This window comes from Ascidia mentula, chromosome 8, assembly GCF_947561715.1.
Source record: "Ascidia mentula chromosome 8, kaAscMent1.1, whole genome shotgun sequence".
In the NCBI taxonomy this organism is placed as follows: Eukaryota; Metazoa; Chordata; class Ascidiacea; order Phlebobranchia; family Ascidiidae; genus Ascidia; species Ascidia mentula.
Window position 1 is genome coordinate 2261995 of NC_138573.1, and position 13504 is coordinate 2275498.

General features: G+C 40.4%; 1 protein-coding gene across 1 annotated transcript; it reads right to left on the reverse strand.

The window, feature by feature from the left end:
- Positions 1-6633: 6633 nt before the first annotated feature.
- Positions 6634-11034, reverse strand: LOC145912663 (ketohexokinase-like). Its single transcript, XM_083000215.1, has 7 exons — positions 10877-11034; positions 10270-10407; positions 9937-10071; positions 8516-8588; positions 8014-8163; positions 7626-7714; positions 6634-6898 (listed from the first exon to the last, which is right to left on the reverse strand). The coding sequence occupies exons 1-7, from the start codon at positions 10972-10974 to the stop codon at positions 6634-6636; spliced, it is 948 nt and encodes a 315-aa protein (XP_082856341.1). The 5' UTR covers positions 10975-11034.
- Positions 11035-13504: the final 2470 nt, after the last annotated feature.

Consider the following 13504-nt stretch of genomic DNA (forward strand, 5'->3'; position numbering starts at 1 on the left):
CTGAAGATATCAAAAAAGTGTTTTGTAAAAAACCTTTTTGAAGAGCCATATAGCACCGTGAGAACTTAACCAAACCCGCTATGTTTAAACAGATAGTACTCAACTTCGAACACTGTCTTTTTAATCAAGCCGGAACTCAATACCAACTACTGATTTCCTCAGCTTCGGCGAAACCTTTTCAGGCATTACATGAAGCAGTCAATGCTGCACCCCAAAACAAAACGAGGACAATATTAATTTCAGCTGTGGCCTCCGCTATTATTCTTCGCGACGACGTTTACACAAGTAGTGAAACTTACATAGTTTTAAACACGAACATGGCTGACGAACATCTTTTTAGACGTGTTTTTTGTTCATGCACAAGTGATTGAACCATGCGGCCATTGACGCGATGCCATTTGGGACACCCAGAGTTATACATCCTTGGGCCCTCAAGCGGCTTAGCGCCTGACCTCGTTTCAACCTATCAAGTATACTAGTTTTGGGTTGTGGTTTCGCATTCACTTTATTTTACGAAAAAAATAGTCAGTCGCAACCAAAGTCTAGCATTTAACAACGTGTTTCAAGATGTAATTTGCCACCACAATTTTACCTTTGTACAGTATTCGAGTGAGGTAAACGCAACTTTAAAGTTACGTTTTACTCATGAAGTCGTATAGCACCATTGACCACACTTCAAACGTTTAGTCGAGAAACGAATTAGCTAATTTTATCGGACGACAACTTTTCGTGGTGGTTAATTATTCAGGGGGAAAACAAATGCCGTCGTTGTTGCTGCCACAAAAAAAAATCGTTACATTTGTCGTTGCCTTTCCGCCGAATGTTAAAAACTAAAATTTTGAGATAAATAGCAAACAGAACTTCGGCCAACTTTGGGCGGTTAAGTAGGGATTAAAACGCTCGGAAAACCAATCCATGATCCCGTTTGGGGTCGCTTGTTTTCCCTAACTTAGCAACGTACAGATTTCTACTGGGCCAGAAGGTACTTGAACTCGTATCCAATTTCGCTCAGGCAAAGGTGCTGCCTGGCTTGACTTCAGTCACCCGCCTGCTACCATTGTCCATTCCTGCATTTTTCCTGAGCTGTTTGCGATTTGCTTTGACCACAGGCTTCATTATATTCAGTATTTCACTTGGGAAGTTGTAGTTAACAAGCAACAGAGACAATTGTTCGAATTTTTTGAGACGAAATATGCGGCCATATTCTGCTATATGCCATATACGAGGGTACTTAACCTTTTCTAGGCGCTCCACATATTCCAAAAAGACCAACATCAGTAAATGCATTAACAGGGATTTAGAATCATTCGCATAGTTATCTGAAAACCCGACCCAACACCGCCTTTGTGCTACATTAAGCTAAACCCGAGGCGTCGAGGACGGTAACCTCACGTACGAAAAGCGAAAACGCATAAAAAACGTCTCTAATGGGCATTTAGACATACCCGAAACCCGGCTGACGACGAGAAAACGGGTCGTGGACCCAGAAGGCTAAATGAACAACAAAAGGGGGCTTTCGCGCCCCTTGCACGGGAGACATGGGGGTCAAGAGGCTTAACTCTCCGTCGCAAGTTCAGAGAAAATGTCAAGTGCAGGTTATTACAGCGCAGTGTATATTACGCCCTATTGCCGCCGAAGGACACTTTCAATGGACCACCACTTTATTGGCTTAACGCGCTTCGAGAAAAAATGACTCATTTTTTCAAACAATGCATTGCGGCACACGAAATGCATTGCGTCATACAAACTATTCTCCCAAATTTGACAATACATTGCTGGCCCTAGGAAAACAGCACATAGAAGGCAATAGCACAAATGCAGATTCCACAATTTAAGAACCGTTGTAAAAATCTTCAGAATCAATAAACCGCATGACTAGATTACTCCTTTTCACCGGCGAAACACTTACCCGACCCGCTTCACAGCGCCGCCGAAATTCGTCATAAAAAATTGGATTTCGGTGTTACAACAAGCTACGTGGAAACTGCTCGTCAAAGACTACGTCCACAAACCCGACAATCAAAGCAAATACTTGCAACGGTGAATTATATTGCCACCTTTTTTTCTCCCCCTAACCCGGTTGTGATCAGTGTTGTGTCCTGAGCTCGGGCGTGGTATGAAATTGGATTATTTCGCGACGTGTCCAGAGGTCGTTGCGCGGTTAGTTGAGGCTGCGACCAACGCACGTCGGCGTTCAAAGGCCAAATGACCGCACACCGCTCTTAAGCTCCCGTCGATTGATTTTTAGTCACACCCGCCAGCTTATGAGGCAAACCCTCACCTACAAATGGGTTTTGTGGGTTGTGGAAGCCAAGATTTCGACTTGCACTTTTTGATAGCTGGGAAGTTCATACAAGCGCGGTTATCTCTCTGCGTTCGCCGTTTAAACTGACATGAACGCATTAAGCGTAGGACATTTCTATCGATTTTGCGTTGAACTATTGTCTTGTAGCTCGCACCTTTGACATATCTGAAAAAAATGCTATTCTAGGTATCATGAAATATATCAAATCATAATAAACCTAATACTGGTTGAATTTGCCGTAAAATTTAATGTCAAAAGCCCTCGACCAGACAACCTGATGAAGGTCTCGGAACAGAAACTCATAACAATGACAGCTAAAAAAGCGTAACCCTTCTCAACGAGCTGTTTAACCTATCTGCTGCAGAGGATGTGAAAGCCACTTAAGCCTGCCACCATTTTACCCTTTTTCGACTTCGTTTGCACTGTACAGGGGGCGTATCACGTTTCATTGCATAGTATTAGGGCGTGCAATGCCCATGCAGGGTCGGTCCAGTTTGAAAGCATGTCAAGTAACAGAACGCGCTTATCCCACATTTTCCTGGGCCGTCGTCAGAGAAGTTTGTTTTGCTACAAACCGATGGCACCGATACAAATCCACTCATTGCTCTTGTTGCACGATCACGAAGTAATTGCGCTCATGGGAGAACTGCAATATATCGGTTACGGTGCGTAATATTGACGACATCACAGATTGGACCTTCGCCTAGACAGAACGCCAGAAGCGTACGTAGGCCACAATGGTTTTCACACTATATAGCTGTGCACAGTATAGAGTCGATAGCCGTGGTTAACAAAAATCACTTCTTTGATTTCAGGACAATAAACCCAACCAATAAACAAAGGCAAAACAAAAATAATAAATATTCCAACAACGTGATTAAAGAATAAAAAACTGGATCAGTTTTAAAACCAAAGGCCCCTGGCAGGCTGTCGATCGCACACCGTATCGATATAATTGAAAATTAAATTTCACAACGCGATCTGTGGACAGCTCAGATGGATTTTTGTTGAGAAAAATATATTTCGCCTAAAAAGGCATTATCAGTTTTCTCCAACTTCTTGAAATATTTCTAACGTTTTGATAAATTGCATGCGATTGCGAGGATCGATTGATTGTTATTGCTGTTGCAGTCGACGTTTTGTGATTTTAAATAATTCTGCAAGGTTGAAACGATAGCTAACAATTATTCCCGTCAAACGTATGACCAATTTACAAAGACAAAAGCGACCATGCATTTCCTGACCTTTCATATGACACGTTACACGTTGAACTGATTGTATTATAAGCGTGCTTTAATCAACCTTGTATGTATTGCGTTTTAACTGTTTCCGCTTATTTAACAAAGATTTACTGACTAAAGTGTCAATGAGCGCACTAGTGCACCTTAAAGCTTACCCTATACTAATCCCGAAAGTGATAGTCACAATAAATACAGAGCGTAGCGTTAGGCCATGTTTAAGGGCGAAAGCTTCCCAGGAACCACATTAGGCCACTCAAGTCCTTTTGTCGGTCTCAAGTCGGTGACAATGATACCCGGATCCTATGAGAACACCAACCGATTAGCATAAGCAACAGAGCGGAGATGAAAGCGAATGTTCCGGGTGCCAGTTGATATTGCTCATGAGATATCTACAATTTGGGTCTTTACCGTCGTTCGCTTGAAGTCGGCACGTCAAGTGTGCGTCGCCTTGCGGAACGAACCGTTATGGTTACAATACTGGACTTGCCGAGTTTAATTAGAAAATCGACTGATAAGAACACCTTTGGATATTGTCGAATAAATACACCCCGAATGGTAAAGGCAATTCAAATATTCCGGTATTTAACCTGGCCAAGGTATTAGGAGCTGTTGTTATTCGATCAGTACTTTTTACGAGACCGCGGAGGCACGTTTCGTATTATCCCCGGACTTCCAGCGAAACGAGTATTTATGAGAATCGGAAGAAAAATCGATTCCAAGCTTGTATCTTAACACGTGAAACTTTACATTGCTTCGAAAATAATTCGACGGCGAATTACACTTTATACTCAAAACCAGAGAGTCTGATGAAAAAAATAACCACGTACATTTATCCAATTTGTATCAAGTGTTGAATGACAGGCGGTCGACGAGATAGACTGAAAACTTAAGGGTTTACGTATATTTAGACGCATTTTAATGTTGAAAATTTTAAAAAACTTACTGCCACAGTTGCATTATAATGTGTAAACGATTTACAATTACAGTTATGAAGATGACAGAAGAAATTCCAACTACAGAAGATTAAACAACGCCCTGTTCGACGCTTCCGTTGTGCACTGAGTAAAACCTTACTAACGCATATATGGCAAGACATATAGCGAGTGGGTAATTAAAGACACGTAGCAGAGGTTACCGGCCGACCCCGATATTGATTATGTGTCGCTTGGTAAAGTCAATCTCTTTGCATCACTGTGGGTCCGTACCCAACATCTCAGTACAAATGTCAGGCCAATATCTGCGGTGAATATATTTCATTAAGTCTTGACATTGAAGTAAAGTCGTCGAGAGGTCTCGTATTTTGGATGGCACCAAGGGCTACCGTAATTCACAAACACAGCAGTTCTACAGTTTCATTGCAAATTTTTGTAAAATTCTCGGATGATATTTCACTTGCTTGAAAAAGCGCTTTAACACAGCGCTCCAACACACATTCTGAGATTGTTCTTACACAAACTCTTCAGCGCAGCACCAACTTAATAGACGCTCACTTAAAACAGCTTTGCACTATTGCAATAATGAAAAAAATTCGACACACACGTAAGACAGCGGGAATCTTGTAAATAACAAAAGCATAAAAACGACCCTTGTTACCACCGGGCAGGTTTTGACTGTATAATTTATCAAATAAATGACGACAAAGACCTATAAGCTATGTAATTAAACAGGCTTTATAAACCTTACTACCAATATTAAACGAGATTATCAGCCTTCAAATACAAATCCCAATACTAAGCTTGGAAATATTACATACACATGCTATGTATTTCACAGTACACGTGTTTACGTTCTCAAAATTTGAACAGATCGAACTGAAACCAAACAAGACCTACCCACATTCTGAGATTAAGCACAACAACAGCAAGAACTGAAGCTTACAACTTGTCCTGATTATCGCTATGCCCCGAATGGGTCATCCGCCGTACTCCCGGACAAATGATCAACGATGAACCAGTTGTAAATCTCCCTGCGCCGTAAGACCAGTTTTAACAAACTTCATTAAATATGCATGACCGATGGCCGACAAGTAAGGTAGTCCTGTCCGTCGCCGCGTCGGAATTTAAGGCGTTTGTGGGCAAACAGGGTTGTGAAATTGGCTTCGCTTCGTCGTGTAAACAAAATGCGCACCACGGTTCACTTGGGAAGGCTTCGTACTCGCGGTTTCAATGTCAAGGCCGGTGTTGTTCAACCGCGGGTTAATATTTTGACCGGTCCACCAATATATGTTCTTTTCACGTTAGAAAGTTTCTCCTGGTATAAAGAACACACTTTTGCCATATTCAATATAAGTTTTGTTTGATAAATTTTTAGTTGAGATTTTATGACATCATCCGGCCTTAAAAGACACTTCAAATATTTACAGACCGCAAGTACAAAAAGGTTGACAACTTTACAACCAAGTGCATTTCCCCAGTAAAAAAAAACACCGAAAAGAACCAAAAAAACGTCGTATAAAGCTTTCAGACGGCTTCAACTTTACTTACAACCAGCTCAAGTTAGCAGCAAAGGGGTTTGATTTTCTCGCCTGATACTACCTCTGCGCTTTGGGCCGTGAAAAACTGTCTACTTTTACAAGGGCAATGTACAGACTACAGACTCGTAAAAGAAAGTGGACAAGGCTGAAAAAGGGAGGCACTTTTGCTTCAATGTCAAATTACCGGTTTTCGGCATAGAAATGTCGGAAGAGGGGGGATAAAGGAATACGTCAATGTATATCAGTATGACTTCGGTACTTGACAGTCATTAGACCAAAACACAACCATGGCACAACATAGAGACTGTGATAATATGACTAACCTATAGTAGCCGAATGGTGCCACGAAAGACGCAAAAAAGTTGATCAACGATACAAAAAACAACTTTTTCAACGAGAATCAACTTTATTAAAACGCAACATCACAAACAAACAATTCAATTGCAGGCACTGAATTTTAAAAGTCCCGCAAAATAGATAAAATTGCGAACTTTTCACAGCATAAAATGATAACACAAAGACATGAATTTCTCCTATCTTCTTCTTTCTTAAACTATATTGGTAATATTAACATTGAAGAAATTATGAAGGTAATATTAACATTAAGTCGCCACTCACTTTTCACGGAAACTGCGAACGCACTCATAACCCACGTGACCACACTTGTGACCGGCCACTGCGCATGCGTAAGAGACCGACTCCTTTAGCGCCCTCTCGCGGCGAAGGGAATATATCAGCGCACCCAGGAAGGTGTCGCCCGCTCCCAATGTGTCCACAACATGATCGGGTGGCACAGCGGGCGTCATCGTGACGTCATCAGCGATCCCGGTAATCCCCGACGCAGCGCCGAGCTCGCCCCACGGGCAGATGACGTAGGCGCTATGCATAAACATATGTGGTAGATATTATTCGTTTTTAAAGATTATTCATTTGCTGCTTTGTTGCGATTATTGATGTTGCATTTCAAAATGCAGACAAAAAAACAACATTGCCTCGATTAACGTACAGCCATTAAGGAGCAAGAAAGGCGAAAGGTAAAAATAATTACTTAAATTGGACTGTTAAAATCAAAACACAACTGTCACGCAATTGCCATGGAATAAAACCGTAAAATCACTTTCGCTGTTTTATTCGAGCTCAATATTAAGTCTGGTAGAGATCACGCAAAACATAACAAATATTCGTTTTGTTATATCACCAAAATTAATTCTGGAAGCAGTGAACTGTTACATGCCTCGCGACTCGAGTGTTCTTGAATTATACGAATTTTACAGAAAACGTCGAGTGGAGACGGAAACTAATTGACATAATGTTGTGTTATGTCGAAGCAAAAATTACGCATATTTCCAAATACAACCAATTAAAAACCAAATTGTTCAAATGCACGCCCAAATAATTCAACATCTCACAAACAGCAAAACAGCATATAAACCAGAATTGCGTCCATTGCCTTTCAACAACAATATGAGCAAGCCATAACTGATTTTCAAGCAAAAAAGGAATGTTGACCGCCACACCAACATGCAAATTGCCAAAGATTTCAACAGCACGACAATTAACAAGCCCGCTTTTAATCACAATATCACATTTTTTTCAAGTCGCTCACCTATTCTTGGCGAAAGCTTTAAACTTCTCAACCGCATCAGTGGCACTGTTGGCTCCCTTGCCAGTGGCATAGTCACGTCCGACCAGCAACTATGGAACAAAAAGAACATAAAAATTGGAACCGCGTTGTTTTTTAGTGTTAATGACGATGCCGAAATGTAGGCGGAATATATATATCAGAAACAACAGAAAGACAAATGACTTTGGATTTCTTTCAAATAACTTTAAAAAAAAAAAAAGTTAAAAAAACAGATACTAAGTCTTTGTTCCCCATAAGACTGTTGGGACACATTTAAAGAGTTCTAAAAATGATGGCGTTGAATTTTTTTGTCGCTCTTTTTGACGCTTTGGCTCAATTTCTGTGTAGTTCTAGGGTGTGAAATACTGACCACGTCAGCGTGATGAATAAGCCTCTCTGTTCCGTTCCGTCGCGGCCTCTCTAGCTCCACCGAGATGACGATACAATCATTTTCTGATCGGTGGCTGTTGTACTCAACCACGTGGTCTATCATTTTGGCAAACTCATCAACATTGCGGCCCTGTAAAGTTAAAACTAATACCCACTGATGATACCTCCTTTAGTTCCTATTTTAACATGAGCATTGTGGAGTGAACAAAACTTCTAAAATTTTGGTAAGAATAAAAAAAAGGTAATTTTTCTGCCGGTACCCGCTTGTATCATGGACATTGCCAACATGGCAAGAACCTTATTCATGCCATTTAGATAAAAATGCTATGACGAAAAAAAATCTATCCATTTTCCTAAAGTGCACGAAGCATCCGTTTCTTGCTTCTAACACCAAAATTACCCCTCGCTAAAAAACCCATCCACACAACAATTGCACATAACAAGTCAAAATAAAAACCGACTAAACGAAAAGTATCGTAAACCTCAAAATTAATCCAAGAGTATTCGTCAAGATTGAGACGCTTGAAATCTTCCAATGTCGGTTCCATAAGAGCTCTGCAAAAAAAAAAATAAAATAAAATATTATGAACTGCTGTGGAACGGCTTGGTACTACCGGTACATGTACATTTCTTCTTTATACAATCACAGAGACCAAAATACTTTGGGTTTTTTACCTAGAGAAAAATTGCGAAACAAAATTAAATGTCAAAGGCGACGAGGGTCTGGTTACCATACTTGGTCACAGAAAGGTGGCCCTAGCCAGGATATGAGCGTTGCAAGAAACTCATAATTCAAAGTTCGGCAGTTAAATGAACACGGTGTATGCGGAGCAAGAATCTGTCGAGTAAACAAACGACGCGACTTCAATCAGTGTGAAAGCGTTGGACTTCCTGCACGTGCTGCCGGCAAACTTTTGATAATTGACTGTATGGCTTAATTGAATCATAACATTCCTGAGGATGAAAGTCACACCAAGTGCACAGCAGCTGCACTGATGAGACCTTTTAGATCGAAACAGTGGCCATCTGTCTGCAGCTTACACAATTCATATTATTGGCTCCACTTTGCTTATCTTATGATTATTGTGACACGGGGCCTGACGGCACTATTGGTTTAGCTTTGCTTGGCCATAGTGTTTCCACCTTGTTTTCTCCGTTTTGTTTGCACCTAGTTTGGTGCCCAACGGATGACGGTGATTGTATAGTCACCACAAAGTGGAAGTCTTTGCTTGACCGTTTGGTCAGCAAAGTCGTCTGATAGTCACACCATCTGCACTGATGAGACCTTTTAGTTCGAAACAGTGGTCATCTGTCTGTAGCTTACACAATTCCTGAGGATGTTTACCTTACCCACATAAAGGAAAGAAAGTAGGAAGTATTGGTGTCCAGTAAAACTTTTGGTTATGTTAGCATCAGGGGTGGCTGGTCCATTAGGCGAACCATGTAACAGCCTAGGGAGCACAGCTTTGAGGGGCGCAACACTTCGTAAAAAATGACATGACCCACACACTGAAAATAACCTTCCCAATTTGGGCAATAAAACCCTTCTATCCACCATAGAAATAATGAACTGTAAGAAATTGGTTCAATGGGACTTTCCTAGGATGCTTAACTTGCCTAGCAGTAATGAAAGACCAAACCCTATGTCATATGCTAAATGGGAGTGTATCAGCACACTGTACGTAATGGACCATACCCTATTTGGCTCCCTAGTTGTACACATAATTGCAATGCTTTTTGTAATTTTTGCAGGCTATGTTAAAGTGTGGGCCTCAAGAAAGAAAAAACCCTATGTCGAGATATTTAATGATCTCAATTTCTTCCGGTCATCACAAAATGAAAACAATTTTGCTGTTTGAATTGTTTAAAAACAAATTTACTCAAAACAACTGCCAGAACTCACTCATTAGTGTGTAAAATGGTTCTTGTGCCAAGGCTCTTGTTCAGTATCACCATTGAAAATGGGAGTGGTTTTCCTGAATCCTCAACAACATTTTCCATTCCAACTCCAAATTCTTGCATTTGTTGTTTCACAAAACTGCAATTAAAAAAGTTTACATGTTTCTGAATATGACCAATATTTAATACAGTTGCTGGTAAGCGAATGTTATAAAAAAAAAACTGTAGCTCAATACACTATTTTGAACAAATTATTTTTAAGCTAGGTTGAATCAGTTGTTTTATCAACAAGACTAAACATATTTAAGCTAAACTTAAGAGTAAAGCAATCAAGTACTTTGTCATTAGCTGTGAAGAAAAATCACCAGCTGTTTGAGGCAAACTTCCAAAGAAATCAACATTGTCTCCGAGAAGGCCCAGCACGGCACTTGTGTTTGCAGCATTTCCTCCTTTTTGCCAGGAATTCCCATCTGTCCTATATATTGCTATAGTATAAGTTGCACATGATTGCAACAAATCATGCCAAAATTAAAATCTTCTACAGAGGTGATAATTAGTATTCAAATGGCATTCCAACTAGTATTCATAGGCCCCACAGCCAAAACTTTGCAGCCAGGCTGGATTAGCCGCTTTCTACTTTTTAGAAAGAAGGTAAGGCATAACCTCATGACCCTTATATAACCAGGCCCTACACTCTACCAGTTAAGCTACAGTAGCTTACAGTTATTGGGGGTATATTGTGGTCAATATCGAACTATAAAAGACAAATTGTTTCTACCAAAATAAATTTGTACTTCAATTAACCATGTACATGCATATTACAACTAACATATGCAATATGCAAAATAATTTATATGAACAAAAGCATAGGCCTATGTCTCTTTGAAGGCACTTGGTAAATATTAAGCGAAACAATCTAAATAACGCCATGCAATAGATATAACCTTGAAAGTGTGTCTTCCACAGGAAAGGTTTTGCAATAGGCCATCACGTCCAGGCAGATCAGACCAGCACACAACACTTTACCCTTGCGAACTTTCATTGCAAATTGTTAAATATCAATCAATTTGCAAAGGTCTGCACCTGCTGTGAAAGAGCAAAGTTCTCCTCACAAACGATTTAGAACCTCCCGCGTATCGCGTTTATGACGTCGCGTATACAATGACAAGGCGTCACTGATTCTTACGTCATAATCAACGTGCAGGCAATTTTTAGGATATATATTCTAGGTGTATTGTCCCACCAAAAATTGCAATTGTGGAAAAAAATATAGTTTTTCATCGGTTGATTAAAACAATAAAACTGATCCGCTAAGAAGTTTAGATAAGACTGTCGCCGCACAACACATGTATATACTAAAAAAGGCCCAAAGCGTATAACTATCTTATGACCGAGAGTTAAAAACAAAGTCATTGTAATCACGCGTTCAACGCATGTCCAAGTTGTGATGTCCAATAAAACGACATGGGAAAAAAGAAGAACTCATTTCCGGTTTAGGTCAATTCCTGATCGGACAATTTAATAGGAAAAACTTGCCGAGCTGGTGGCAGGTGAAAAAATTGTAGCCGGTAGAAGCAGCCACATTATAGATGTGTTGTAAATCAAGTTTTTACAAACCATGTAATTTGGGCAATAAAGTCATATAGGTAACTTAGGCAACCAAACTAACTATGTAAATCAAGTTAAAATAATTACAGACATTTCTTTGGCAAATAATAAATGAAGGTTGATTTAAACACAAGTACTTCTTTCGCAAATGATAAATAAAGCTAAAATAAACATAACTACTTTTAGTTATTCTGAAAACAAAGTCTACCTATACATAAATAACCTATTAGGGCACTTAGTTAATTAAGCTATATAAATAACTGACGTAATCGACCAAATCGGTCAACTTCAAGTTGCATTCAAGTTGCGCAACAACCGCAGACTATATAAGCAGAGCGACTAGCGCCTGCCAAATCAGTGTGTTTTGAAGGTTGCTGTGTAAGGGGCTAGGCTGTTGGTTCTGCTTTAGTACACTGTATAGGAGCCCCAATTGTACTGTACTGTACTTGGATTTATTCGTTGGATTATATCAATAAATGGATTTATGAACAACTTTAGACTGGCTTGAAGCTTGGTGGATGTATGTGTTTAGTCGGGAGTTAGACTATTTAGAAGACGCACAGACTTGTGTAAAGGAGTTCTTTAACTCCAACAGTAAACCTTGAGATAGAGAAGGCAAGTTGCCTACGAGGCCGAGTTGCCATCGAGACTCAGTCGGATCCCTTGGGGTGCGAGGCCGAGACGCATTCGTACCCCACGGTCACCCAGCGGGGACATACCCCGACAACGGGTAAACCGACAACTGGTGCCCAGAAGTTTGGCGAGTTCACTGCACAAGTCAGTTTCATCAAAACTTCTTCGGATATTATTCCGACTATCTCCGGATTTAGCAGTCAAATTTCCCGCCGAACGGGTTAATTCACACCCGTTCCAGTTCCAGCAGCCTACCTAGCACAGCAACAGCAAGCAGTCAACTGCACCAGTCATTAACAAACAAGAAGACAACTTCCGGCAACTGTTCGGATTATACGGATTATACGGATTTTTACGGATTTATACGGATTTATACGGATTTATACTGATTTATACGGATTAACGGATTTATTCGGATTAACGGATTTATACGGATAACGGATTATACCCGCAACTGGTCTGCCCTCATCCTAAGAAAAGAATACCCTTATCAGGCGCCAAACGGAATTACCTTACTATTGGGTTTACTAAAGCTTGTTCCTAATTACATCCCATACGGAGAGAGAACACTTGAACTACAGGAAAGTGCCATCAGGAAGAACAGCTTATTCAACAAACATTTATTGCATCAAAACGCTAATATACAATCATCACGTTGCCGCACGTGGTAAAGTCCGCAACTTTGGCTGAGAAAGGCAATAAAAAACGTAAAACTGTACCACCTGGTAACTCGATTGCATCTAGAACTAGATATCAAACTCAAATAAGAGCAAGTATGGAAGCCCCAGTCGACACCTTGTGGGCTGAAAATCAAGGAAACACACTGCCACCTGATAATCCCACAGTTTCAGGTCGCACTTCCCCCAGACCAAACACAAATGATGTAGAAAGTTTGGGCAGAAACCCATTTAGCATACCTCCCTCCCAAGATAAGCATGCTGACATAAGGCCATCCAACACCGACCAACATGTTTTTACAAACGCACCTTTTCCACGTCAAACGTTTAACTTCACAGCTGGAATTAAAATTCCAAAACTATGGTCGCAACACAACTACCGCTCTTATTTTCTGTACCTCGACCGATACTTTCAAACGTATAATATAATGGACGACAGAGACAAATTTGCTCAACTTTTGTCAGGATTTTCACAAGAACAATGTGCCAGATATGAGCACGTTATTGCACAGGCAGCTATTTCACTTACCCCTTATACAACTCTGAAAAATTCTTTAATTCGCTTGTCCACTGGAACAAGCAGCACAGCTTGGCTCTCAAAGCTAAAATCTTTGAGGTTAGATTCAGGTGAACTTCCTTCAACTTTCATGGGAC

Excerpts from the sequence above, each read along its gene's own strand:
- LOC145912663 (XM_083000215.1), bottom strand. The coding sequence starts at position 10,974 with ATGAAAGTTCGCAAGGGTAAAGTGTTGTGTGCTGGTCTGATCTGCCTG. Across the intron at positions 8,589-9,936 it reads ACCATTTTACACACTAATGA|AGCTCTTATGGAACCGACAT; the intron begins GTGAGTTCTGGC and ends TTTTTTTTGCAG. Across the intron at positions 7,715-8,013 it reads TTATTCATCACGCTGACGTG|TTGCTGGTCGGACGTGACTA; the intron begins GTCAGTATTTCA and ends TTTGTTCCATAG.